Raw genomic sequence first — 27,190 nt, 5'->3', positions numbered from 1 at the left:
CTTGTGCAGCAAATACTGCTGGCAGACCTGCACAAAAGCATTTGGTCACAATCAGCATACTTTCTGCATCACTGACCAGTGTGCTGTTTTGCAGACCAATACAATACAAATTCATTGTTTGGATTACACAGATTTTTCTACAATTCAGATGTTAATCGCATTTCTACTACTATTCAGCTCTACCTGTAAGTTCTAATAAATTTTCAAAAGCTCCAAACAAAACAAAAATTGAATAGTTCTTTTTCTTTAACATGAGAGTGATCTAATGCACTGAAGTACTTCAACTTAATGGAGAACAAATTAAGTAAATATGCCTGGAAATAATGAATTGAATTCAAAAAAGTAGCAGATAAGACCTTTATATGAAATGCATGGCAATACAAGGGCATCATACAAACAGCTTCTAGAACGAGATCTTCAAACAAGATCAATATGCTGTCAAGTACAGGACCAAAAAAAACCCAAAAAACTGGTCTGGCAGCTACACAAAACGATTAAGATTCCTACAGCACTGCTTATAGTAACAGATATGTATTGTTTCATTATTTCATCAGAAGGGAGGCTAAAGCATCCTGTAATTTATACAAAGTAACTACAAATACACAAGACTCAGTACACAAGAAAACAAAACTGTAGGCAAACAGAGCAAGACTTCCCCTCAGCGTGTTTAAATTATTCTGAAACATCTGGAAACCACAGAAGATAGAATCATAGAATGTTAAGGGGTATGTTGATGGACCTTAAGGATCAGGATAAGCTTTCCTGTTCCCTGTTTCACTGTAATCCTAGCCACCATAAAACATCTAAACATAAAACTTATCAATTACCTTCTTCTAACATGACCTGCAAACTTTTGGACAGCTAAGCAAACTTCAAGGCTCCTACAACAGGCTCAGATTTGTCTCTCTTGCTCAATCTTCTTGTTCTCCTTCCTGAATCTTTTGCAAAAAACTTCTACTTTTTAATCTCATAAAAAACATAATTAATTTTCACATACCACTAAACACCACTTAGCTGCCTAAAAAATAATTCCGGTCATGCCAAAAAAATAACAGAGCTGAAAGTTCTAGCAATACTATAAATAACTCTAGACTACTTGAGACACAGATTTTATGTCTGGAATCCCAAACACTACAAGCTGCAGGCCCAACAGCAGCAAAATGTTTTCCTCCATATCAAAGACATAAAGGTAAACAATGTTTCCTCAGGAGAAGATTTTTTTTTAAATAAAACAGTCCTGCAGTTAGTCATAAAGACAGTACTATATACATCAGGATTAAACAAAATCTTAGTATCAACAGTTACTGACAATAAAACATCAAGATGAGCTAGAATTTAAAAAAAAAAATTGCTAAGCAGTTCATTTTTGTTTCACCTTAAAAGCAAAAAGTAAAAAATTCATTTGAAGTGCAGCTGATGAAATGAAGATTTTGTGTTCTGAATGCAGGAAGAAGGATGTGGAATGAGCTGAAGGTGGGCAAAGGTTCTTCCACAGAGCCTGAAAATTACTTTAATACACTAAGAAAATGGGCTAAGCATATATACAAAACAAATAATCTTCTGCTGAGAAGTGGAAGGACATCATAAACAAACACATATCTAATTATGAATACTCCAAACCAACTCAATAACCAGGGTTTAATTACAGGCCATTTAACTAGGTTTTCCTTATCTACCTTTTTAACACGTGCACATACTTACCACTCAGAAAGAACCATCTGCAGCAGATGAGTCAGAAAGGCACAGGTACTTTCTAACACCAAACCAATATTTCTCCACATCCTGAAACCACAGTAGGTAAAGACTCAAAAAAAACCCCATCTCCCAAATGTTTTGCAAATGATGGGAGGCATGGGTTTGCTACTGATATCACACTAGTTAACCGTGACATACAAGGGATTGCTGTAAAACGCATTTCATATAAAATGGTGATGCTTTATTCATAGCAATTAACATAGCAGCTAATTCCTCTCTCTTCCCCAAGGCAAAGGAGCCCCAAAATGCCCTTCATAGCCGCTAAAACAGCACTACATGTCGGTTTTGCATGGCCAGGTTTTGGCATTGGGGGCTACAGGGGTGGCTCCTTTGCGAAGTTGCCAGCAGCTGCCCCCAGGCCTGGCAGAGCCAATGCCCCTGCTCCAGGATGGATGTGCCCATCAGGAATGATGGCAATGCCATGAGGGAGCACTCTTAAGAAGAAGAAAAAGGTTATTGGGGCAATGAAAATGCGCTCAGAGAGGAGTGAAAACATGTGAGAGAAACATTTCTGCAGACACCAGGGTCAGAGAAGGAGGGGCAGGAGGTGCTGCAGGCGCTGGAGCAGAGATCCCCCTGCAGCCCGTGGTGCAGCCCATGGAGAGGCAGCCGTGCCCCTGCAGCCATGGAGGTTCACAGGGATGCAGAGATCCACCTGCAGGTCCTGGAGAGCCCCTGCTAGAGCAGGTCGGTGAGTGCGAGAAGGCTGTGAACCCATGGGAGGCTCCTTGCAGGGACCTGCAGACCACTGGGGAGAGGAGCCCATGCTGGAACAGGTTTCCTGGTAGGACTTGTGTCCATTTGGGGGAACAGGACTGACCCCATGGAAGAGTGACCCACACTGCAGCATTTTATGCAGAACTGTTGCCTGTGGAATGGACTCAAGCTGGAGAAGTTCCTGGAGAACTGTCTCCTGTGTGAGGGACCCCACGCTGGAGCAGGACTCCTCTCCCTGAGCAGTGGCAGAAATACACGATGAACTGGCCATAAACTCCATCCCCCATCTTCCTGCACTGAGGGGAGAAGGTAGAGCTGGGAAGGGGGGGACGGGTGGGGGGAAGGTGTTTTTAACATTTATTTTACTTCTCATTATCCTGTGATACTGTTTGGTGGATGATCTCTCCTGGTCCTTATCTCAACCCTTGAACGTTTTGTTCCATTTTCTCTCCCCTTTCCAGTTACCAGGGTGAGTGATAGAGCAGCTTTGACGGGTGCCTGGCAGCCAGCCAAGGTCAGCCCACGACCCACTGGAATGCTTTCAGTACGTCAAGAGGCAGTTATTTACTTCGGACATCGCAATAAAAAAGCTGAATCATATTTTAGATCATTTGACCATTTATAGCTGCTGGGGATAAGCTTTCTGCTATACAGTGTACGATTTATGGATAAAAAGGATTTGTTGCAAACATCACTTTTAAAAATTGTAACACAGCAGAAGATTCATGGGCCCAGACATATCCTTTACTTTTATACTTTCCCATATAAAGTTTAACATTTTCAGTGCCCAAGTCCATCAGAAACCAGTAGAGATTATTTTATCATCCCCATCCCATCAACAATATTCCAGTGATAGCAACGATCCGATGACCCGGCTATGTTTCAGATTTCTGCAGAATTGGCAAAAGCAGGAAATTACGCTTTTGCTTTTTTCAGAACTGAGTGAGAGCAGCAATATATTCAGGCTGGAAGTGCTAGTTAGCACGTACACCCAACAGACTTCTGACAGAGAATGCTCCTCATCACCTGAAGCCCAATTTTTAATACCCTTTTATTCAGAATTGTACAATTAACTTCCAGAACTTCACCCACCTGTACTTGCATAAGTACATATACCTACTTAGATAAGTATAATATTCTGCAGTAATGCCATCATACTTTAGATAGCCCAGTACTATGCATCAAATTGGAAGTGGGCAGCACTGGAGTATGGGAATTGGGTTAAAAGCAAGTTACTTCAGCTAGAAGTTAAAGAGAAATTCCTCTTCATGGAATCACAGTGGTTACACAACCCATATTGCACAACCAATAATTTAAATGTGGTAATATTTTGTTTGATAAATTTCAATTTAGCATGTATTTGGATAAAATTATTGTCCCTTTCCTAAACACTTATTTACTGAATAGGCACTTTTTTTTGCCTCACTGGATCACTTATTATCACTTAAAATGCCTTTCAAGACAATCAAATTACAACACTATCTGTGTGTCATGTATATGCTGGAGAGGACAATCAGTCACAGGTAACTAATGGATTTTATTTCCACCACCAGAGAGCTGCTCCAGCTTCAAAGTTCAAGAGACAAATACCTTAACAGTTAATGACATGCAGGTATATGCTTCCTCTGTTTGCAGCTTGTTTTTCTCCTCCTCATTACCTTAAAGTTTAATATAGTCTTTCCTTTTACAAGTAGAGGAATAACATGGACTACAGTTACATGTTTTTCTTCAGTTCAGTTATTTACAGCTCACCCTGAATATAACTGACCCCCAGTAACTTCTGCAGACAAAACACCAAACAAGAAAAAAATTTATTGTCTGTGAAGATACTTGGGTCAGCTGGAAATTTAGTTTATAAGTACCAAAGACACTAAAAGAAGCAAGCATGTAAAATCTCCAACTATAGAAGCCAGTTGTATTTAAAACAGTTTGCTTTGCTCTGCCATTTCCTGAATTCCTCTCAAGACCTCCCTAGCATGGCCACACTATTCAGACATGCTCCAGTAAGGCTCCAGTGCTACAGCAAAAATGAATCCATTAACTGAGAAAGGCTTAAACACACCACACAATAAACATTTTGCAACTGATCAGGTAATAAGTATCAAACTGCTACGGTAAATGTAAGTCCCACCAGTTCATCCTGGGGTCTCCAGACACAGGTATAGAACAGACGAATTACTCAACTGCAAGCGCAGAGAGCCCAGCCCGCTGCTCACACACGTCCTTCAGATGGTTTAACAACAATCACTCAGGGTCAGACACGTATCCAAACAACTGCCATTAGCCACAGCTGCACCCAGCCTGATTTCCATAGCCAACACTACTGCACTCCCACACTCTTCACTTCCATAAACTGGGAGAAAATGCTGGGCTTTAATGTGTCCAGTTTTGTTGATCCCACCCTCAGCATACATCTCATCAATGCCAGCTAAAGGTATAATCATCAAAAAGTCATGTAGCGCCTTTTAAGTCCCTGCAAGATTTGCTCAAGGTCTGAGACATTTACTATCATTATCTCTATTTCCAAATAAAAACGTATTGAAATCCTGTATTTTAAAAGCTATGCATTTTGTTTAATATACCATCTCACACACCTGCCTTACTACAGAAATTCCAGGAACCACCACACTGAAATGAAGAGAGAAGTGATGTTTTGGCTGGAAATGGCAGTGTGAACCATTAGTTCAGACAAGAGCACCTGAAACACAGGATTAACAGCTTCTAACACAAATCCTGTATTCCACACTCTTCCCCTTCTTTGAGACTTGTTAGAGATGCTAGAAAACAGCCAAGTGCTGCCACTGCTCTGCAAATTACACACCTCAGTCTCAGAGCGCAGAGCTCGCTTCTCAGTGGGGGTGGGGTCAATCTCTAGATTAAAAAAGGAAATTCTGGTTTGAGCAAAACATTACTTGAGAAAGAAAATGTAAAACTGCTGTGTGAAACCTCTTGTTCACATGCTTAACTGAAAAATGCCTTCTTAACTTTCACTTGAACACACGTAACATTTACTCTGGGTCTTATGATCTGATGACATTGGAGGCATAAGAGGAAAAAAAACCCATGTCATTTCAAGCCATACTCACTTTCAGTGATTGCAAAGCCAGTATAAAATAAAGAGGCCTAGAATTTGCACTACATTACAGCTGAAGAATGTTGTAAACATTTTTTTCACAAATAGAATTGACAACATGGCCACTCATGGCTGTGAGTAGATGGACACGAAAAAATCCCCCAGACCAGCCCAAAAAACTCCCCAAGTTACTTTGACATTAAATCATAGCTCCTGGAGCACCACAGTTTGTGTATTGATACTCCAAACAAAAGCAAGAGCACTAGAATCTGTCAAGTTGAGATACACATTACAGAAATTTGTCTTGACACTTTTTCAAGGTATATTGTGTACAAAGAATACTTTCCCTACAACAAAATTCTTCCTATATACTTAATTTTCAGTAAAATTTTGTTTTGCTGATCAGCTCAATCTGATTCGCAAAATGTGACAAACACAGTGTAAGAAATTTGTCAGCGGGAGAAGATGGAAGTAGTTTAAATGATCAGTCCAACACAGGGAAAATATAAAAAATTACAAGAAACCTAGCTATAAAGGCAGTGGGAAAAGAAAGACAAAAGGAAAAGAAGCACAGTACTGTCTATTTGCCTTATGATTTATTTTAAGCATGTAAGAAGCTGTAACCAAATTTAACTAGAACATGGTTAAAGATGCTAGAATGTAAAAAAGACAGAAAAAAACTATGAAAAGGTATTACCTACCTTTTGGATTAAGTAGGTAATTTTGAAGGATATATACAATAGTAAGGTTATGACAAATACCATTTGGTGCCTTTTTTCCTTCTCATTTTTGTACTGTTCTTGTACAAGGATTAACAAAAAACATAAAAGCGAATTCTAGCCCAAAACCTCTGTTATGAGGTAAACTCAAGAAAAACATCTGCAACTAGGAAGAAAATTCATCCTAAGATATAACTTATCTCAAATCAGCCACCGTTTACATACCATAAATTGCTATTTCAGTATTTCAGTATTAGTTTTGTATAAAACTAAACTGTAAGGATGCATCATCTGTTTTAATGCTAATTAGGCATTTTACTCTCCATCACATGGAAGACTTGCTTTGTTGTACCAAAATACAAAATTGACCAAAATTGAGATTTGATTATCCGCTCACCTTTTTCAAGCAGCAAGTATTATTCTTTACCTAGCAGCAACTATTTAAAGGAAACTCAAGAGATAAGTTAAGCCATGAAGCACACTGAAATCTAGGTTTAGTCAGACTAGGTAAATTACTATTTAACGGAAATGAGCAGCTTCCTGTTGTCATGGCAAACAGCGAGCAACTTCCATTTCAAGCTGCGGTATTTTGTGCTCCTGCAAAGATCTGCACCATAACTTCTACTTCAGTAGTGTTCCAGTGAAATTTGCTTTCAGGTGAAGTAAAGACACTCCATGTACTAGAACGTTTTTAGTTCAAGTACTAAATGCAAACGTACTAGAACATTTCAGTTCCTTGTTCCTGCTTCTAAGCGTGTTCCAAGTTCACAAAGTTTTGTCTTCCAAATACAGGGCTCCGACCTCTTTCCACTGCAACACTCCTTCTCCCCTCCAGACTTTTTTTTTTTTTTTGGCTCCACTGTCGATGCTCTTTCAAAGCAAATTTCCTATTTAGAGCTTACAAAAGATAGACAGAATTGGCAGCAGTCAACCCAGCCAGTGAGGGTGAAAAGGACTGCCGGGAGAAGTTTTGACCAGGCGGTTTGGTTTGTAAGGTGAGTGCTTTCACTGAGCAGTTACGAATAGGAGCGTAACTGAAACAAGACACGTGCAGAGAGCGGGAAGCATCACCCGGACCGTGTTTCGCTTTACCCGCGGTCAGGTAAGATTGTGAACATGTACCTACACAGAGCTGTGGAAGGTCTGACCATTCAGGTTTCTAAAAAGGAAAATCCACGCTGAAGTGTGATCACTTTTATTTAATTAGCAGTATGTAAATAAGATACAACTGCAGGCGGAACTTCGGGATTTTTTGCTAGTAGTATTTCAAAGCCAAACTGGCACGTCTCAGAAAAGTTTCTTTTACCCACCACCGTGCAGACTTCAGCTGCATCACCACGCCTGCCTCTGCCTCAAGAGCTACAGGTCAGTCCTGCGCGCCCCGGCACACGCGGACGCGGGGCACGGCTCACTCCGAGTGAAAGCAAAAACATTTCTGGGAAAACAGCGAAAAAGCTAGCCTAGGAGGAGCGGAGGAGTTTCGGTATCTCAGAGCAGAGCAGAGCAGGGCAGAGCGCCTTCACCCAAGCACATCGGCGGTGAGGAAAGTCTCCCCGCGTGGTTCCGGGCAGCTCCCACCTGGAGCGCGGCGCCGGGACCCGCCGGGGCAGGAGGCGGCAGCGACTCGGCCCCAGACCCAGCGCCGCATTTCGCCCCCCGGGCTGAGCCCAGCGTTCTGCCGCGGTCGCCGCCGGGCCCCAGCCCGCCCCGCCGCCGCTCTCGGCCGCGGCTGCCGCGGGCGCGCAGGGCAGGGGCCGGGGCCGTCTGGCGCGGCGGGACCGGGGACGGGACCGGGGAAGGGGCCGGGGCCACGCGGAGCGCAGCGGCGGCACTCACTGTGTGTGCGCGGCGGCAGCGGCGGTGCCGAGCGGAGCGGGCGCGGCGGCGGCGGCGGCGGCGGCGACTCGGGGCTCCCGCCGGGACCGGGGCGGGGCCGCTGCCCGCCCTGCGCTCGCCCCGGGCCGGGGCGGAGCCGCTCGAACCCCGCGCCGCCTCTCGCTCCAGAGGCAGCTACCGAACCCTACATACAATCGTCTGTATCTACCAAGCTGCATGCAGAGGCGGCTTAAATTTTGGCAGCAGCAGCTTGCTGCCAGCCTGACAAGATACATCTTCTACTCATGCCCACTGTGTGACTCACGTAGGGGGCTGCTAGGAGTTAAAGAAAAAGTCTTGAACACTGTTACGGCCAGAGAGGAGGGGGATTTGTGCCAGGATGGTGCTAATTCCAGGCCTGGCAGGGGCAAGATGTGGTTAGCAGAACCCGGTCCGTCCATCTCCGCTTGGACAGACGGTGAAAACCAGCAGCTCACACACCTATCGACGAAGAAAGAACATCCCAAGGTCCGGGCAGACGGCCTTTGCAACCAACAAGAGCCTCCAGAGTTCCCACTGTGGATACCAAGAACCTGGGCTGTATAAAGGCAATACTGCTTAATGACCTACGGGGAGGTTAACAAAGCTTGGAAAGAAGGACGTACTCCTGACAGTGGATACAAAAAATGCCAAATTCACAGACCACAGGGACATCAGGCAGAGCTCCCAAGATAAGGAAACACCAATAAACAACCGTGCTACAACCATCTTGACTGGATAAAAGGTAACTCCGGTGGGGGAGATTGCTCATAGCCCTCCGATCCAAGAAATCCACTGACTCAAAAGAAGAGGAACAACTAATTAGCATAGGAAGCAATGGAATCATTAACCAATAGAAGACAGGATACTAACTAGAGAACTATGCAACTTGTAGCCATTAACCATGGATTCCTTTGTTTGCTAAAATTACCATAGTCAGTTTTGTCTTGTGTACCCAGCACCACTTCCTGCACAGAACTTTCCAAAAGAAGGGTGAGTTAGGTCCCCCACCCCAGCACTGATTAAGTCCAGGACGACAAAGTACCAACAAGACACCACTGGATCTGTGGGTGGTGACTGTCTTCTGCTGGCACTCTCTCTCTCTTTCCCCTACACCCTAAAAGCTACAAATAAAGTCAGTATTGTTGAACTGGCATTTCATCTAGTTTGCTCCTTAATTTGGGTATCTCTCACTAATCAGATCATAACAGGTGCATTCATACTTTTACCTCTGCTAGATGTGGCAACATAGAGCTGGATAAGCTCCCCAAGACCTTCACAGGTTTTCAAGCTTAAATGAAACAGGAAAGGGGATTCAAAAGTTAGGTTGTGGCAGACAACAGAAAGTGCCACTACTACATCAGCCTCATTACACTGAAAAATAATTTCATTTTGCCCAGTTCTGTTACTTATACACTAAAAAAACAAACAAAAAAAAAAAAACCACAAAAAATGCACAAAAACAAACCCTCCAGCAACCAGTCCCCCTCTCAAACACCAAAAAGTTAGAACAAGGAAAGATAAAGCATAGGGCCATAAGACATTAAAAAAAAAAAAGATTAAAATCATGCATATTTTAGACCTAGAAATTGGAAGAATAAGAAACACTGCAAAACTTGGTAAATCAATATCTTTATTTTATAGAAAGTAGTTTGATCAGTGTGCTGAACCTGCCATTAGCGATGGTTTTGCTATTTTTAGTAAAAATAAACATTTGAAAATAACTACCTTGGAGAATACATAATCTCCAAGCTTATTTCCCCTTAATCACTGTTGCTTTTTTCATAACTATTGCATCTAATCTAACACTGGGTGCTCTTAATAGGAAGGGGGTACCTAGTGTAGGATATCTCCATAGTTTATTTCCTGCAACTGGTTCTGAGGTTCCTAAAATGCAGTAGAACATGTACAACCTCACCCTGCACCACCTTGGCACGGTACAAAATCTGTATCTCTTCCACCTTTCTCCATCAACATCCTGCAACGTCAGCTGTCAGCTGAGAATTTTCTGGTGTAATGTCACACTGCAAGCCAGTTTAAGTACCTAGATGGCCAGAGTTTTAACTTTCACAAGTTGCTGAAGCAATCATGAAGCACTTGGATCATGTGTCTAAGGTAACGGAATCAGTTAGCAACACAAGAATGACACACTCTGACAGCATTATGTACTGCTACAAAGACAAACACAAGTCACAGCTCCCACTCTCTGATATTTAAAAGGGACATTATCAACTACAAGCTAAATTATTTTGTCTGGACAAAAAAGGACTATTGATTAAGCACTGACAAAAGCAAATTTCATGTTCAATTTGTGCACATGGCTACTGTAAGCACTGGGACCTCTGTAGGCACTAGTACCCTTAAGTTTGAGTAACCTGCACAGCAAGAGGGAAAAAGCATTAATTGCTGGAGGACAGAAGTCAGTGGAAGTTAAGGGCAACAGCCAGAGGGTTCTGAGTTCAGTTCTTCTCCAATGACTAGATTCAAAGTTGAGAGTGTCCCTTTAAAAGTTTCACATACAACAGAATTTAACTAATTTTTAATCCATCATTGCAACTGATAATTTGTTTTACAATAGTTAAACATCAATGAACAATATGCAAGTGAACAACTGATCTGTAAATGAAATAGCAGCAACATGGAACTCTAAAAGGTTGAGTTTCTGCAGGATTTATTGGAAATATTATAAAGGTGTGGCAAATACATTGTGATTTTACATAATTTAGTTTCAAGAATAGCTTATGGTAACTATAAACATTATTGAAAATGCCTGGTCAAGGTCAGTACTTTTCTGGTATAAGCCTAAGTTTGCCAGGATTTTTCAAAGTGCAGCTTTACTCAGAAAAATGACAACATTGTATGTCTTGGCAAATTGCATTTAAAATCTGCTCAATTTGCAGATGGTAAGACAGCTTTTTGTGATTGCCAGTACAACAGATTTGAGCTTGAAGTATTAAAGCTAATGAGATATAAATATTTAAGGACAAAACATCAAGGACATAATTATATAATACTGCCATGATTTCTGCACATGTAACTTTGTTAGTTCAGTGTGTGTATAAAACTGAGGCATGTATATAAAGCAGCTACAAAGCCACGGTTTCAGCTGATTCTAAAACAGTGTGCTACTATTTATCCCACTGTTTTCCTTCTTCCACAAGAATACAGAATATTAGAAACTCAGCCACTGAGCAGACAACTCATACTCATTGGGCAAGTCTATTTTGTAAGGTGGTGTCACTTTTAGTCACTTTTCTGGTCCATCACTGTACTTAAACTCTACTGAAATCACGTTCAATTTCAATCTCTAAGTGTTACGGAAGAATAATTACAACTGAATCACTGAACAGCTGTACCAGTTTGAAATGCTGTCACATGTTTCTTCATGGCAAAACATTCACATTCTTTTTATTGCACAATTTGAAAATTCAGGTTATGTGCATAAAAACCTTCATAGTGTTTGCACTGCAACTTGCGAAACATACATTTAAAATGACCTTAATACATTTTACAAAATCTTTTTAAACAACTTTATATTCTTAAGATAAAAGCATCCTGAGAATGTTACATAGTTCATTATACAAGCCCTTCATTTCTGCTATGCTTTATTTATCCCCATAGTTCCTAATTTGACAGGTTTATTTTACAGTTAATATCTTGGTGCTATATTTCACAAAATATCTTTTAGCAAAAAGTACACCATTGGCATTCAAGTAATCCAGCCTCACATCTAATTTACATATTAAACCTTTGTCAAACTCTCAAGTAAGGAAAAGTAAACCAAATACATACAGAAACAGTTTAGCTGACTGAAAAAAAAAAAGGCCTTGTGCATTAATAATTTGGTCAAATATTTAAGTTCTGCAGTTTAATATTTTGGCAAAAAAACCCCTCTACATCTATCCTTCTCAGTTTGTTTTCTTTCATCTGACGCCAGATGTAAACATAAACATCAAGAAAGAAAGACTGACAGTGTAGAAGTACTTTGCTGTTGAACTACTTTTTCCTTTTTTAAATGGTTAGGAAAAAACAGACAAACAAGAATGTAAGTGCTAAGAATGAACTATCTTTGGGCTAAATAAAAGTCTGACTGGAAAAAAATGTAAAAATAAATTAGGTTGGGTTTTTCTTTTATTTCCTCTACAAACATCTAAATAAATAGTCTTTGAAGAAATTCTAATGCCATATCCTAAAGCAGTATCTTCCTGTATCTTTTTGATCAAGTCTAAGGCTTCACACATAATCTTGACTATTTTACTAGGAAGATATCCATTCATATTTACATTTTACTTTTGTAATGGGAGTGTTCAGGGTTAAAAATATATTTATTTTTAAAAGGTAAACCTGCCATCCTGATGGCAGTGATTCAAGCAATAGAACAGAAGACAAGTTACAGAGCATCCTTCAGTTTCTTATACTCTAGATGAGAGGAAGGAGATCAGGCAAGTTAGAGAGGTAAACAGTCTGGATTTCAGGAATGGAGAGAGAAAGTGTCTCGTTATATAAAAGTCTGCATGACCGGGACTATTCACTCCTGAAAACTTTGTTTCTCTTCTGCACATAGGTATACATTTTTATTGTTAGCTGACTAAACAAATTGAGAAGAGAGAAAGTTATGGTTGCCACAGTGAAAAAACATTACCTAAGGTTTCCATCAGGACCAACATGCTTTTACAAGGTGGCAAGGTGTTGAATACGAGCCGAGGTCATGCTCAGATGATACACTCCAGGTGAGAGTGTAATTACCTCAAAAGGAAGAATAAACCACTTCAGCAACATCTTTATAAATTATAACTATGTAATTTGGAGTCATATTTAGCTTTCATTTTAGGCAATGATCAAAATCTGAAGGACCTTTTAATCTTTAAGGCATTAGTGCATCAGGGACTAAAAGCTCCAGGTATTTAATAAATAGGGGGTTGGGGGCAGAAAGGGAGAAAGGAAAAAACCCAAAACATCTTTGTATCCCAAGCTATCATTGTGCATCTGCTTTGTTGGTTAGTTCCAGGAAAAATATTTTCAAGGATGGCAGAAGGGGAATGTTATTCACTATTCTGAGAAAAACATTAGATCATAAACTTCACATCATTTTTTAACACATCCCTTAAAGGGCTAAATCTATCAGGCAAGATTCTCATCTTTACTGTTCCATCAGCACCACAGGAGAATATGTGATTTGCTGGTCCTGTTTCAATTTGCATGACTCCCGTCCCAATGTTTCTGAAGAGAGACTGTCGAGCATGCTCATTGATGAAAGTGTGAAGAAGAGTAAATGCAGACAGACTCCATACCTGAAAAAGCATCAAAACATCAATCTCTTATAAGGAAAGTTACCATGATCTTAAAATCATCAACAGTGAATTGTGCAGGAATTGTACTACATTTTGCATTTACTTTTCTGACAGTAACTGTAAAAGAAGAATATGTAGCAATCTGTAATGACACATTTATAGAATACTAGTACTCATTTACTATAATAAGCAATATAGAGAGACAGTAAGGTATCACTAATTAAAAGGAGGACTGCATTAAGAAGAGATTAAGGCTGATATTTCATAATTAAATTCATAAATGTGAAAGTAAGAGTTGAGAACAAATGTACATATGACATCTGATTGTTCTACACCTGTACAAGATTCTTTCTGAACGTACACAGCACCTCTGCTCCCTCCCCCTCATTAATACCTTTATGTTGCCTTCAGCAGATCCTGTGACAAAATACTCTTCTGTAGGATCAACAGCAATTGCTTTGACTGGAGAATCATGACTCTGGAGTAACTGTTGCTGCTGCTTTAGGCGAAGATCAATTACACAGGTGAAGCCTTTTCTGCCTCCAGATATCAACAGCTGGTGTTTTGGAGCATATGCCAGCACAGTTGCTCCACTATCATGACAGATAAAAGCTGAAAGCCAAAGGAAAGTAATTCAAATAAAACACTGTACTAACTTGCATTCTCCATCAACCCATAGTAGTTCAAGACAGTAGCAACAGTGACTTTGATGCTGTAATCCAGCTGACCACAACCAGCCCACTTATTGCAGTACCAATATACATGTAAACACAGGCTCCCATATCAGACATTCTGAAGCTACAGTATTCTCAAATTAAGCAACTAGAATCCCTATTAACAAAAAATTATATCCTTTTATCCTATTCCTGCGTAATCACAAACTATTAATCCTTGACCAGAAACAGATTATTTTAATAATCTACTATCAAAAGTAACAGATTTGATTTGTCATATATGCCCATCAGAAATTCTTCCTACACTACTTGCACAAATATTTTGCAAGTTTCCACTAGTCATTTTACTGCTAATTTGCTTCTTCTTACATTTATTTGGATATGCCTACTTCCCTAAATGAGTGGGAAAAGCAAGTGAAAATTACAACTATCAGAACACAGCTTGGTATGCTGTACTTGTAGTTCAAAGGGCCTATGAATTTACATTTAGAAATTCCATATGTCTCTCACATACACTTAGGCATTCACCATTCTTTAAGTACAAGGAGTTCACAAGTCTCTGATCTCAATTCTGTATTTCAGATATTGAAATGCATTTCTTGTATTACTTGCAACAAAGTATTAGTAATAAAACTAATGAAACAGGGCTAAATACTTTTTGCACTCCCAAAATCCAATTTAGATGAGTAACTGTTCTGAAGCAGAAGCTTCCCAGAGCCTTTTAAAAAAAAACAGAAATGTGTGGCTTGCACTTCTGGTACAAGGACAGAAGGCATGCAAAGGAGGATGCTCATGCTATGAAACCAATCATGCATATAGAACACCAAGCAATTTCTCAAGAATCTGGTTTTATACTCCCACTGGTACACTCACATAGAATGGTGAAAGATGTTTTACTGCCAATGTTAAGATTACTTCCCACAATAACTCTTCCATAAAGACAGACTCACAAATACACTTTGTTATACTATGGTCACACATTTTGGTTGTTGTATTTTACTTACCATGCACCAAGCTGTTTGTAGGAGAAACCAGAGTATCCCAAAGACAAATATTTCTGTAGAAAAAAACATGCCTTAATTCAGCAACAGATGTTCTGAGGTATTTTGAACTCTTGAAAAGTCATCTGTACCTTAAAAAAGTTGTTTCAGGCATAAAGCACTGTAGACTCTCAGTGATGATGTCTGAGCAGACCCTAAATTACTTCCATATTTTATCATATTCTGCAAGAACATGCCTTCTACACTATTATTCTACAACTGGCTATTTCCATAAAGCATTTATGTTAACAGTCTTTTGTAGTTTAATTCACAGGAATGTTAGCATGTTTTGGTATTTTTTGATCAATACTTACTTATGAAAACAAATGAGAAATTAAGAGTTATGCAAGTTCCTAGAGTTATGCAAATTCCCTAGAGCTATAAAAATAATTTATGACAGGTTCATGCGCGTAGAACAGAACAGAACAGTTCAGCTGGAATGGGCCTAGAAGGATCATGTAATCGCCCACCTGACACCTTCAGGGCTGACCACAAGTTAAAGCACGTCTTTAAGGGCATTGTCCAAATGCCTCAACCTCTGACAGGCTTTGGGGATTGACCTCAAGGAAGCCTGTTCCAGTGTCTGAACCTCTTGGTAATAAAATGTTTCTTGATGTCCAGTCTCATGCCAGACCTCCCCCGGCACAGCTTTAAACCATTCCCACACACCCCTCACTGGATTCCCAGCCAAATCACTCAGGATCTCCCCTTCTACTTCTCCTCATAGGGAACGTGAGCAGGATATTTGTGCTTCCCCATGAAACTTCCCTTAACAGGCATATGAATTTAGCTGCAAACATTACTTCTGTCCCTCTCCTGACAAGAAAGGAATCAAACAGAAGTACTCAAACTGCTTAAGGAAAATAATTTAAAAAAACGCCAGAGTGGGGGAAAGGAGAGAAAATATGGCACCACTTCACTTTTATGAATTATCACAATAGATCTTACCTGTTGTCAGAAGAAAATCCTGCTGTAGCTATCAAAGATGATGAACTGATGAAAACAAAGTCATTGGCTGTTTTGTTATGACATTGCCATGTCTGAAAAATTGCAATTAGAAATTTTTAATTAAAAAGGAATATATTTTGTGCAAGCAGGCAATATTAAACTTTCTTAAGAAGAAAAGGTGTTTCATAAGAAATTTAAAGAACATAGGACACAAGGATATTGGTATGCCTTGTAAGACTCTTAATTTTTCATGAAAATATACTCCAGCCTATGAAATAAATGCAGTCCTATGTACCTGTCCATTAATTGACAAGTGACAATTATTGACAAGTCTCAATAATTAAACATTAATTATTTCAGAACATTAAAGTTATTTCAGATCTCATGTTACATTTTCCACTCTCTACTTAACAAGTATTATTAGAGTGTAAGAACCTGTCACAGATACCACAGGATGGCAGCAATACATAACTTAATCTTGATTAATACTGGTTAACATCACAATCCTTGCCCTCTCCTAGCTATTCTGAAGAGAGAAAGAAGTTAGAAAACACAATGCAAGTTTATGGAAACTTAATTTATTATTCAGCTTACCAAATATGGCTTAGGTGAAGTTCCAGTAAGTGGACAACATTTCCAATTTGTCTGATATAAACTTATATATCCATCAGCATCAACAATTCCAAACTGAAAGAACATATACAGTAGTAGTAAATACCTGAGTATGTATTGCAGAGAAAATATCCACAATTTTGAGAAAATACTTTAAATTAGAAGCATGTGATGTTTCTGCTAATTTGCAGTTATATTGGGGGAGGGGAGAAGTGAAGAGAAAGCATACAGAAGCATTTTGTCAGTTACCTTATTTCCTTGGTAATTGAATCGCATTCGAGTTACCCTTGAGTTGCCACCAGATCGAAAACATGTGATCTGCTGTGCATGACCCCATTCAAACATTCTTACACTTCCATCCTGAGCACCCGTCAGGTCTGCAACAGAAAATATTTACAAGACCTTTCACAGGAGGTGCAGCTTTTATAATTTCAAGAAAACTCACACTATATCAAAATAACTAGTGCTAAAATTATGCCGTAGTATCTGTCTTGGAGTACGAGCAGGATGTACCACTGCAACTCAAAGTCATGTTACGATGAAGATTTGTATTTAGATGCTCATGAAATATGAAGCTCTTTACATTTACTTGGAGATAATAACACATTTTTCCTATTATCTGTCATTCAGTCACAAATCAGAGAAAAATACAGTACTTTTTGCTGTTTCTAAGGGTTATTCTACATCCCCCAATAGTTTTTTTAATGAAGAATAGTTTCAGTAAGTATGGCTTATAAAGAACTTTCAAAACATATAATAGATTGTTGTGCTAGTATAAAATAGCAACACACTAAGAAACAGATGAGTTCATATATGTTCTATAACATTTCTGGTTTTTCTAAGAACCTGAACTCACAATATGGCAGTGTTGGATGAGAAGCCATTCTTCTGACATTATTAATAGCCTTCTTGAGCATCTGTTCAACATAAAAAAAATAGAAAAAAATTAAGCAGTATTACTGAACAAAAAGCTATCAAACTAGAGAATAATTAGTGATTGCAGAGAGTTGTTTCCTACCAAAATTCCTATGAAAACAAGTACTGGGTTTAGAGATTCAGAAGTCTGTGTCTTCCAAGACTAGTGTAGATGTTAGCACTTTTGCAGCTTTATACATCTAGATAAATATTAAACTTTTGCTTCAGAAATGTATGGATCCAAATATAAATGCTCCTTAGACTGCAGTCTTACCTCTTTTCTTGACAATTCCTTTCTGATTCCATTAAATTTATTGGAATATTCCTGAATATTGTAAGATAAGCAAGAGAAAGGCAGAAGCATGTAAAGAAAGAGGTAAACAAACTTTAACAGAAGTAAAAAATAGGAAGGAATGTATCTATTTTCACGTCTAGTTAACTTATTGCCATTGACTGAAAAGCGGCTATTTGTGACCATCCAGAATAAGCAATATACCATGTACCTGGTATAAAATAAGTAAGTAAATAAATAAAAAATTCTTCAAATGTATTTATAATTTTGCAAATACAGATCCAATGAATTTTCAGTAGCATGTTTGCTCCTAAATTCCAAAACTCGCTTTGAGCTAGGCGCATCACCCAGATTTTTGTTTTCTCTTATTTTATTAATTCCTACTGGGAAGAACTCAATGTGCAAAGAAGATTGGAGACATTAGACTATAACATTTAACCCCCAACTATTTAAATTATATGTTCAACACACAAAAGGAAAAGAAATAAGGATTTTTTTATCAAGGAAACACATCTATGCCTGTTTTGTCTCTTCCCTTCTTTTCTTTCTATTAATGTATGCTAAAGTTAAGTTTTCATTCTTTTACTCCCCAATAGCTCTCAAAAGTATCTGACTTCTTTGAGGACCCTCTTTCCTCAGAGAATTGTTGGATTTGGTTTGCTCAAACATGTATTATTTACCTCAATATTTGAAAAGGGCAAAATAGATATTTGTGGCAGGTGTTAACTTTCAAATGAGAACGCATATGAAACTTTGCTGCCAGGGCACTCATCTTCAACACAGCAGCTTATCACTTACCACCAACCAACAGCAAGCTGGCACTTAGCCACTTTCAGAGAAACATTTAGGTTGGAAAAGAACTTTAACATCATGGAATCCAACTGTGACTTACAACTGCTATAATTTTGTACAGTATTTTAGCACTGCTTTGTCATGAGGCAGTAGATAGTGATGAGGTATTTCAATTATGCTATTCTCCCCAGGCCTCCAATTATATCAGGGTGTCAACTGGAAGGAGACAGGAATTACAAATTTTCATGTGCTTTATTTTACTAAATATGATCAGTAGTTTAAAAGAAATATCCTCTAAATTATCAGTTTGCAAACAAAAATGAGGAAAAATACTCAAAAGGGAAATAATTTACTTTCTTGTAAAAACTTCTCTGTGTTTGGATTCATGGAATAACCACAATCCTCTTAATTACATTTTGGAAGCAGATTTAGATCTCTCAATTCTCACCACAGTTGAAGAGAAACCCTTGTGCTCCTCAGCTCAAAACATTTTCTAAAGATAAAACATATGATCTTGAAATATATATGTCCCTTTCTTTTTCTCTAAGTACTTTAAATATCAAGGAAAATCCAAAGTGTTTGATAAAACTATATATACATTTAAAAATTCAGGACAACAGAGAATTATATTCTTAAAACATTTACAGAGTGGTATGTGCACTTATAATTGCAATACTTTGCTCTCTAAACTCACAACTTATCTTCTGAATGTCAATGGAATAACAATGATTCATGTCTACTCTATTTCTTCACTAAAATGAAGGGCTGTATTGAGTTTTACAGCAACTAACTTTTAGCCAGAAGTTAATAGAAGTAATTTTCCTCCATTCAACAGACTAGCACACATCAGGATCCCCTAATCCCTGCTGGATTATGCTTTGGAAAAATGCAAATTTACAGTAATGTGCCTTTGAAGTGCTACACTAACAGAACCCTTTGGTACAGTTTCTCCAATTTAGAAGTACAATTATGAAATGCTAATACTTCCATTATTAATGTAACTAACATTTGACACTGCTAGCCCTTGGTTTGCCCGTAGAACAGCTGATGGCTAGAACACTGGTTGCTTTGCTGGACAATTGGGTGCTTTGTGCCTTAATGTACATTAAGACTGAAAAATAAAAATGCACTTTAACTCCATCCCACCCATTGTTAAACTGTTAAATATTGGCGTCAGTCACACTGACTTGTATGACAAGCTGTTGGTAACACTGCCTGAGTTTCAGAGCTGTAGGTACATACTATTCCCTTCAGCACTCTCTCACAAACACCTCCTGTAAGACCTGTGTAAACAAACTGTGCTGAAGTGTCTGACCCTCCTTACTTACCTTGTATGAGCTGTTCCCTGTGTAAACAGGGAACAGTGAAGAGTGTCAGAAAAACCTTACAGCTAATAAAACTTTTAACTGCCTGAGTGTCTCTTGCTGATGAAAGTGAAGCAAAGACAATGAGACTGAAAAGCCAGTAATGGTACAAAACAGTGGGCTACAACTACTAAATGGGCTGCACATTATGGAAAAGCTAAGATGTCATCAAGAATCAGCAGTATCTGAAGGAACAAAGTAGTAAATAGTAGCAAAAGAAAGGTCTTAATGAAGCTGCTTTTCTTCCAGGTTCCAGTTCTTCCACAGCAACACAGTTTCCTCCCAACAGTCCCTATTTTTTCCTTCATTTACTTTGTCCTTCATCAGGTACCTCTGTCTTCCCTCCCTATTGGGCAGGTGATGTTGTATTCTGTGATGGGTTGTTGGCCACAGTCAAACAATATGCCAGACAAAATTTAGGTCCAAAGTTTAACAGCAAAAGCATTCAACATAAGCATAGCCAAATATATTTAGGAAAAAAGTTTTACAGCATGCAAAATAAAAGGCCATGTAAATACCATTTGCATTAATATATTACACCATTACTTAAGGTTGAGGAATACAGAAACACAAAAATTCTGTAGGTACGTATATTAAAAATATGAAAGTGAGAAGTGGCTAAGGCATTCAAAGAACACTTGCTCAAGAGATCTGTTATGTAATAGCAGAGCTGCAACACTGCCACCTAGGATCAGTAGTTCCTAAAGTGAAGGCAAAGGTGTAGGTACTGGCACAATACCCACTTCTATATGTGGAAAATATTACCAATCTTATAATGTTTATTCCTTATTTACTCCTCCTATTCGTCAGCTATTTGCAAGTCAACAACAATATTAATTAACATATGGTAACTTAATTTTGCCTCCAGTTGTAACTTGCTTTGAATTGTTAAATGACACCAAGTACAGCCAAGTCCCAAGACTTAACGCATTTGGTTATTTAGGAAAACTCTACTTTCTCCATTCCATGTGCAGAAGGACTGAGATACTAGTGTCTTGTATGACCATTTCAGCTCCCTTAGGTGTCTCCAAATAAGCATCTCTCAGCCAGCTAATCAAGAGATCTGCATCTATGCTCCATAGGAACTAAGATAAGAATGTCAATGGCCAGGCTACAGTTATCATTTGATCTGAATTAAATCTAACTTAATAGCCTTTTTCTCAGCTTCATTCCAGACACAAGACCTCTTTCTGAAGCTCAGAAAGAAGATGAAGATTATGCTTAAAATAAAAGCTACCACGAAATTTCAAATAAATATTTCTACCCAATCCTTATGAATTTATATACTGAAACCACCTAAATATATGCTTTTTAAATAGACCATTCAGCTTCAAGTCATTAAAGAAAAATTAGTAGTCTAACTTCTTACCCAAATCCTAATTCTTTGCTTTTAGACGATGCTTTTAAAGAAAGCATATATGACTTGACTGAAAGCTTTGCTTGTTTAGTAGCCCCTTAAATTCTGTGCAGCATTTTAATCTATTAAGTGAATTGTTACCAAAAAAATCCAGCTTGCCTTGGTCGTACAAAAGGTTGCATTTGGTTATATAAAGGTTGTATTTATTAGGTTATATTCATATTCTACCACAAAATATAATGAGCAAGACTGAACAGATAAAAGGAGAGAAGTAGATAGAATACATAAAGCTAATCTTTGATAAGCGACTTACCACAGATGCACCCCTGCCAGTTTGTGTACTACCAAGCCAAGGCATATTGATAGGTGTGCCAGGATTACTGTGAGTATAAGGAGTGCTTCCCTGAACATTTACCAGATCATCACGAGCATGTATAACTAGGAAATCATCAGCCCTAGAAATGAAGAAAACATTTCAAATTAAGATTCTGAACAGCAACAGCAAACACCATGTTTTGTTACTCTGATTTAAGCACAATCAAGTGTGATACGGAAAACAAAGAACATATACCCTTTATTTTCTATTTCCATATCATCATCAACCCAGGTGTAGATTTGCGTAGCTAAAATTGCAGAAACATCCAATTCTTGAATATCATGACTTGATGCTATTGCAATGCAGTTCCGATTTGCCTGAAAAGAATAACATACAGAAAGACAGATGCAAAAGGAAACCTCAAAAATGGACTTATTTTATTTTTGCTGATTATGGCACTTATACACTTAATTTACAAACCCCAAACATTTACATCTACAAGTCTAGGTACATTTATACTTGACATTTCCCTTTCAAAACTTATTTGCATCTGGGATAGTATCACACACTATTTGCATTGTGTACCTCTCAAGAAGCTCAGGTATCTCCTTGCTTTTCTCAGACAATAAGCAATAGGTAACTATATTATAAGGTTTGCAACCAGGCTCCCCTCCAGTCCTGAAGCGTTACATGGCTGAACAGAGAAAATATAACTTCCTGTTTGACAGAAAAGGGCAAATACTCCTACACACAAGCCAAAAAAAAACTTGAAGCCACCTCCCCCTTTGATCAATTCACTGCACAACAGAAAAAGGAAGAAAATTTGTAGTCGAACTATTCATGAAGAGGTAATTTTGAAGTGCTATAGAGAAGGGACTGCTAAAAGTTGTAGCTGCTAAAAACAGTAGGATGGCTAGCAAAGCCTGTTTCACCCAGTCACAATGTGCCTGTGTATCAGGAGGAAAACACAGCAATTAGGTTATTCTACCTCCTTTATACTCACCTTATTGACTGCAAAAGCAGTAATGATGTCTGACTCTTTATGGATTATTCTTGCCTTGCCACCAGGGTATCCCAAATCTGTTTCTATCTATATTTAAAAAACAAAGTACAGTTAAATGCAAACTTCTGTGCAATACCACTTTTTACTGAAAGTACAGAGACCCAACAATGTTACATGTGAAATTTTTTTTCCCCATAATTTTAATTCAAAGAAAACTCAACAAACATAGCCTGTAACAATTATGCTAAACCTGTTTTGTGCAGTAATATAGCTTCCCATTGCCATGTTAAGATTACCACAGCAACAGAGAAAATGTAATCTGTCACACAAGCCACAGTACTGAGCTCATTTTCAAGTTTTTCAGGGGTGCTGTAAACCAGCAAGGCTACATGCAGCACACTGTTGACTGAAATTTTGAATTTTGATGTTTTCCTCTCAAAAAAGTTTGCTGAGTCTATGATTGCTCTTAGCAAACACCTTTTGCCACTGAAATTGATGAAATAGTGCAAATAAGGTGCAGGCAAGCTCCTGAACAGGAAAATTATTATGAACTTCATCACTGCATCTAGTCATAATTATTGCAATTAGATAAATCTGGAATCCTGTACGTGTCAGAACAATAAACCTTTTGCTATCACTTTTTTTTCCCCATGTGATCTAATGTTGGATTTGAATATTGTCTATAATTTTGTATTTTAAAAATGCAATCAGGTACATGCCAGCACATAACAAAACTCTAAACTTTACTGGCACTGCACCAGTCCTTTTCAAAATTAAAGAACTCAGCACTGAAATAATTAAATTGATAATTACAGACACAGACCGTTACAAAATAATTTTACAGTGAAAATAATAACACTGCCAAATTAATGGTGACATAAGAATTTGAACTTGAGTTACAAATGTAATATTTAATAAAAAAAACCCAAAGTGAGAACTATTTCAAGTCTCTCATCTTTAAATTCTTAATTTTCTGTGCTTTAAAGGATTTAAACAATAATATTTTACTTGAAAAACAGTATGATTTTTCTGTCAAAGAACTAAAAAAGGCCTTTTACAAAGTCTAAAAAAACCTGTTGTTACAGACCAAGACGTAGAATATCTTTTTTCAAGTCAAAACAAAATTGATAATTCATTGATTTTATGTACATAACACTGGACAAAACTGCAATGGCAAACAGATCCAAAACCATGATTTGTATCTTATGATGAACAAGCCTGCACAAAATTAAATTTTTTTTTTCTCCAGCCAGTTCCAATTATTTACTTGCTAATACTGCACTCCTCACACTAGTTTTGTAAAAGAAAGAAATATGGTATTCATTTGAGTATACAGGCATAGTACTCTCCCTTTTTAGTATGTCACACCAATCTTTCAAGATGGTTGCTGAAACAGTGTTACATGAGTTGATTTGACACCATCTTTTAAATAAGGTTCAGTGAAAGCTTTCAGTAGCAAACTTGTATCATGCTAACAAACTGCTCAAAGTGCAGCTCACCACCTTCACTTAAAAGCAACTATTGTAGCTCACACTGATCAAAGGTTCTGTATGGACTATGTATCATACTACTAAATTTTTGTTACTTGGGCAAATCTCAGCTTCAGCTCTTCACTTGGCCAAGCTACAGAAGTTGATAACAGATATTGTTTGTACCTGGTTGATGCAGCTAAGATAATTAAGTTTCTGATAAACTCTGAAACAGTTTACCTCTATCCCTTGCATTTTTTAATTTTTAAGTTTGTTTGCTATGTGAGTAAAGACTATTTTTAAAGTGAGATCAGCACCATTTAGACAAAAAAAAAAAAATCATAATTGTGTTAGGTCTAATAAATTTGAGGATTACTACTGGGTACCTTATTGATGACAGGCTCCTCCCCCACAGAATTTTTCATTGTTTCATTGTGCTCCTCTAATGACTTCACCAAGGAGAGAAACACCACAAAACAAAGCATAAAGATAAGACATAACATGAGTGGTATCAAGGAAATCCTCAATTGCTTGTTGTTTACCCCAGCACAGGACAACTGAAACGCAGCTGCATGTCTGCACACACATGGTGCATATTTTATACAGTAAGAATAATTAACAAACTCAAAACTCTGTTTTCAGTACAGATTTACTTACTCTGTACTGTAGCAGCACCTTGTCAATCCCAAAAGCCAAGTTTCTTGAAAAATAAGCAATCTACACTGACATTTCATCAGCAACAAACTAAAAAATAAAGCCAATTGTGCTGTGTAAGGCCGTGAGCCTACCTTGAAACAAAGCACATCTAAAATTTTCCAAAATACCTGCCCATACAGGATAACATGGCTGTGTTAACATAAAATATGATTAGAAGTGGTGCACTATTAATGGCAAAAAGGAAAAATTTTCCTTTTAACTGCACTCTGTAGTGAACACAATTAGCCAACATTACCCAAATAAGCTAATATTCTAGTTGTGACAGGACAAAGGTTAGGTCATGTAGAACTCTCCACTGTCATGGCTTTACTTATCATGAATATTCTTTCTCCTGCATATTTAGTATGTTCACATCTGCTTCTTTCCCCTCCATTTCTGCTATGCTACAGTTTTTCTGTAACACCAGCAATTCTTTCAAAATTAGGAGCAGCAGTAAGTCAAAAAAGTAAATTGAGAGAAAAAAATCCAAAATCTCATTACAGAACCAAAATTAAAAACATTTAACTGCATCTGGAACAGGAATCCAACTAGACACTATGACAAATAATCAGAGACAGAAATAGTAATTGCTGCATGAGCACTTTTCTTATTAAAACTGAATCATAACATGGTAGATCATAAGCAGTGGATAAAAGCCAGGATGACTACGACAGGGGACAGACTAAAACTTCAATACTTTGGCTCATTAGATTACTGGTTTTAATCTTTGAAATGGTCCATTTGGTCCTTCTTTTAAGGCAGCTTTTATATTGATCTTAAAGAAGAGACTGATTGTAGCAATATTATGCTAGTTGTCATTTTACAGTCAAAGTCTGATTATTTTTCTATTTTATGAAACAATAGACAAGTGGTTTTTTGTATGAAATAGTGTAGATTTGGAGTTGTTGACAAGTACTTTAACCCTTCATACAGCAGAAGTAAACAAGCCAGCCAAGTAACTTAAATGAAAGTTGACAAATTGACCTGCAATATTTTCTGCATTTTATATACCATACCAACCTCATTTAGGCATCGCTTCTTGGTAAAAATATTTCTGATAAAAGTTTCCTGGACTTCTTCCTGTTTGACCAAGTACTGCCAGAGCCTCTTCACAGACAGTGCAACATTACTGCTAGATCTACAGAACAAAGTTAAATAAATACATCATGCTCATACTTATACAAGAGTGCAGTATTTTATATTCTAATCAAACTATAGTCAGAAGAAATGCTGAAGCAAAACTATAGAGCTATAGACAGTATACTAAGACCAATCTGAAAGCACTTTAATACCCTCTACCTGAAAAACTCACATGTGAGAGGAGGTGCAAAAGGAAGAATAAATAGAGTATGTAGCATCTTCTCCTTCCCTCTTGGGACAAGTGAGAAAATCTCTTTAAGAGATGACATAATGGTAAGAGCAGCATACCGATTATTTATTAGCCCAGCTCATTCTTTACAAAATGAATAATTTCTGTTAAGTCCAAAAGAGTGATCCTTTCACATGGACACTGAATGACTAACACTTCCTGCTAGGAACACATCATCAGCTGTGTAACTTCTCTGAAACATCCATGAGTTTTTAGTAACAAACTTGGAAGGATTGTAGAATCAGATCAAAATTCAAATGTTTATGCTTATCCCTAGAAATGGCACACTCAAGCAAAAATTATAAATACAAATATAGCTGCTATATATAGCTGCTTATGACAAGTCAAAATCCATCAAACTCTGAATTGCTTTAAATCATAACTTTAAAATAATGTCAGACCGCAGACACATGTTAAGCTGGTCCCTTTTAATCAACCTGAGTTACTGAAAGTGTGACCGTGATTAAGTATTTTACAATAAAAAGCCAGACTTTCTCTAGTCTGAAATCCACAAGTGACAGTAACATTAAAAAGGCAGAAATCTATATAAAAATTACACTTTGAGAGACTGAGCACACTTTCCTTGCTAAACAGGCAATTCTGTTAAGTCAAACCTATGCAAATATTATAAATAATAAGTATTTCTTCTATGAATTTAGGTAACAATACTGATAAGACTGTGAGGTAATTTTATTACCTCTAAAGGTGAGGCAATTATTTAATTCACTAATCCATAATTACCTCTCAAGGTGAATATTTTATTTTTTATTTTATTGTCAAGCATACTTTTTCCAGAGACACTCAAAATTTATGTTAAGTGTAAGTAAAAGAATTTAAAAAAATTAGAAACTGTGGTATATTTTTCCTGCTCTTGCTTCAAATCAGAGATGCACGAAATCTGACATGTACCCCTTGTTTCATATAGTTATTGAAG

At 37.8% G+C, this 27,190-nt stretch overlaps 2 protein-coding genes across 4 annotated transcripts in view; both read right to left on the bottom strand.

Annotated features, from left to right (window-relative positions):
• TNFAIP8 (TNF alpha induced protein 8) overlaps positions 1 to 8,219 on the bottom strand; it is a 55,424-nt gene extending 47,205 nt beyond the window's left edge. Inside the window, exon 1 of the mRNA XM_084224924.1 lies at positions 8,101 to 8,219. Coding sequence (XP_084081050.1) covers position 8,101 — 1 coding nt within the window. The 5' untranslated portion in view covers positions 8,102 to 8,219. The remainder of the gene's footprint in view (positions 1 to 8,100) is intronic.
• Positions 8,220 to 10,772: 2,553 nt separating this feature from the next.
• Positions 10,773 to 27,190, bottom strand: part of DMXL1 (Dmx like 1) — a 75,304-nt gene continuing 58,886 nt past the window's right edge. For all 3 annotated transcript variants that reach the window (XM_084225661.1, XM_084225662.1, XM_084225663.1), the window contains 12 exons: positions 25,908 to 26,025; positions 24,578 to 24,640; positions 22,723 to 22,809; positions 21,975 to 22,096; positions 21,717 to 21,858; positions 17,540 to 17,600; positions 16,933 to 17,060; positions 16,666 to 16,758; positions 16,072 to 16,163; positions 15,088 to 15,140; positions 13,804 to 14,021; positions 10,773 to 13,409 (listed from right to left, as the gene is read on the bottom strand). In XM_084225661.1, the coding sequence (XP_084081787.1) occupies positions 13,185 to 13,409; positions 13,804 to 14,021; positions 15,088 to 15,140; positions 16,072 to 16,163; positions 16,666 to 16,758; positions 16,933 to 17,060; positions 17,540 to 17,600; positions 21,717 to 21,858; positions 21,975 to 22,096; positions 22,723 to 22,809; positions 24,578 to 24,640; positions 25,908 to 26,025 (1,402 nt within the window). In that variant the 3' untranslated portion in view covers positions 10,773 to 13,184. The remainder of the gene's footprint in view (positions 13,410 to 13,803; positions 14,022 to 15,087; positions 15,141 to 16,071; positions 16,164 to 16,665; positions 16,759 to 16,932; positions 17,061 to 17,539; positions 17,601 to 21,716; positions 21,859 to 21,974; positions 22,097 to 22,722; positions 22,810 to 24,577; positions 24,641 to 25,907; positions 26,026 to 27,190) is intronic.

This window comes from Fringilla coelebs (genome assembly GCF_963513975.1).
Source record: "Fringilla coelebs genome assembly, chromosome: Z".
Classification (NCBI taxonomy): domain Eukaryota; kingdom Metazoa; phylum Chordata; class Aves; order Passeriformes; family Fringillidae; genus Fringilla; species Fringilla coelebs.
The sequence above is the reverse complement of the archived record's forward strand: the minus strand, read 5'-3'. Positions and strand labels throughout refer to the sequence as shown.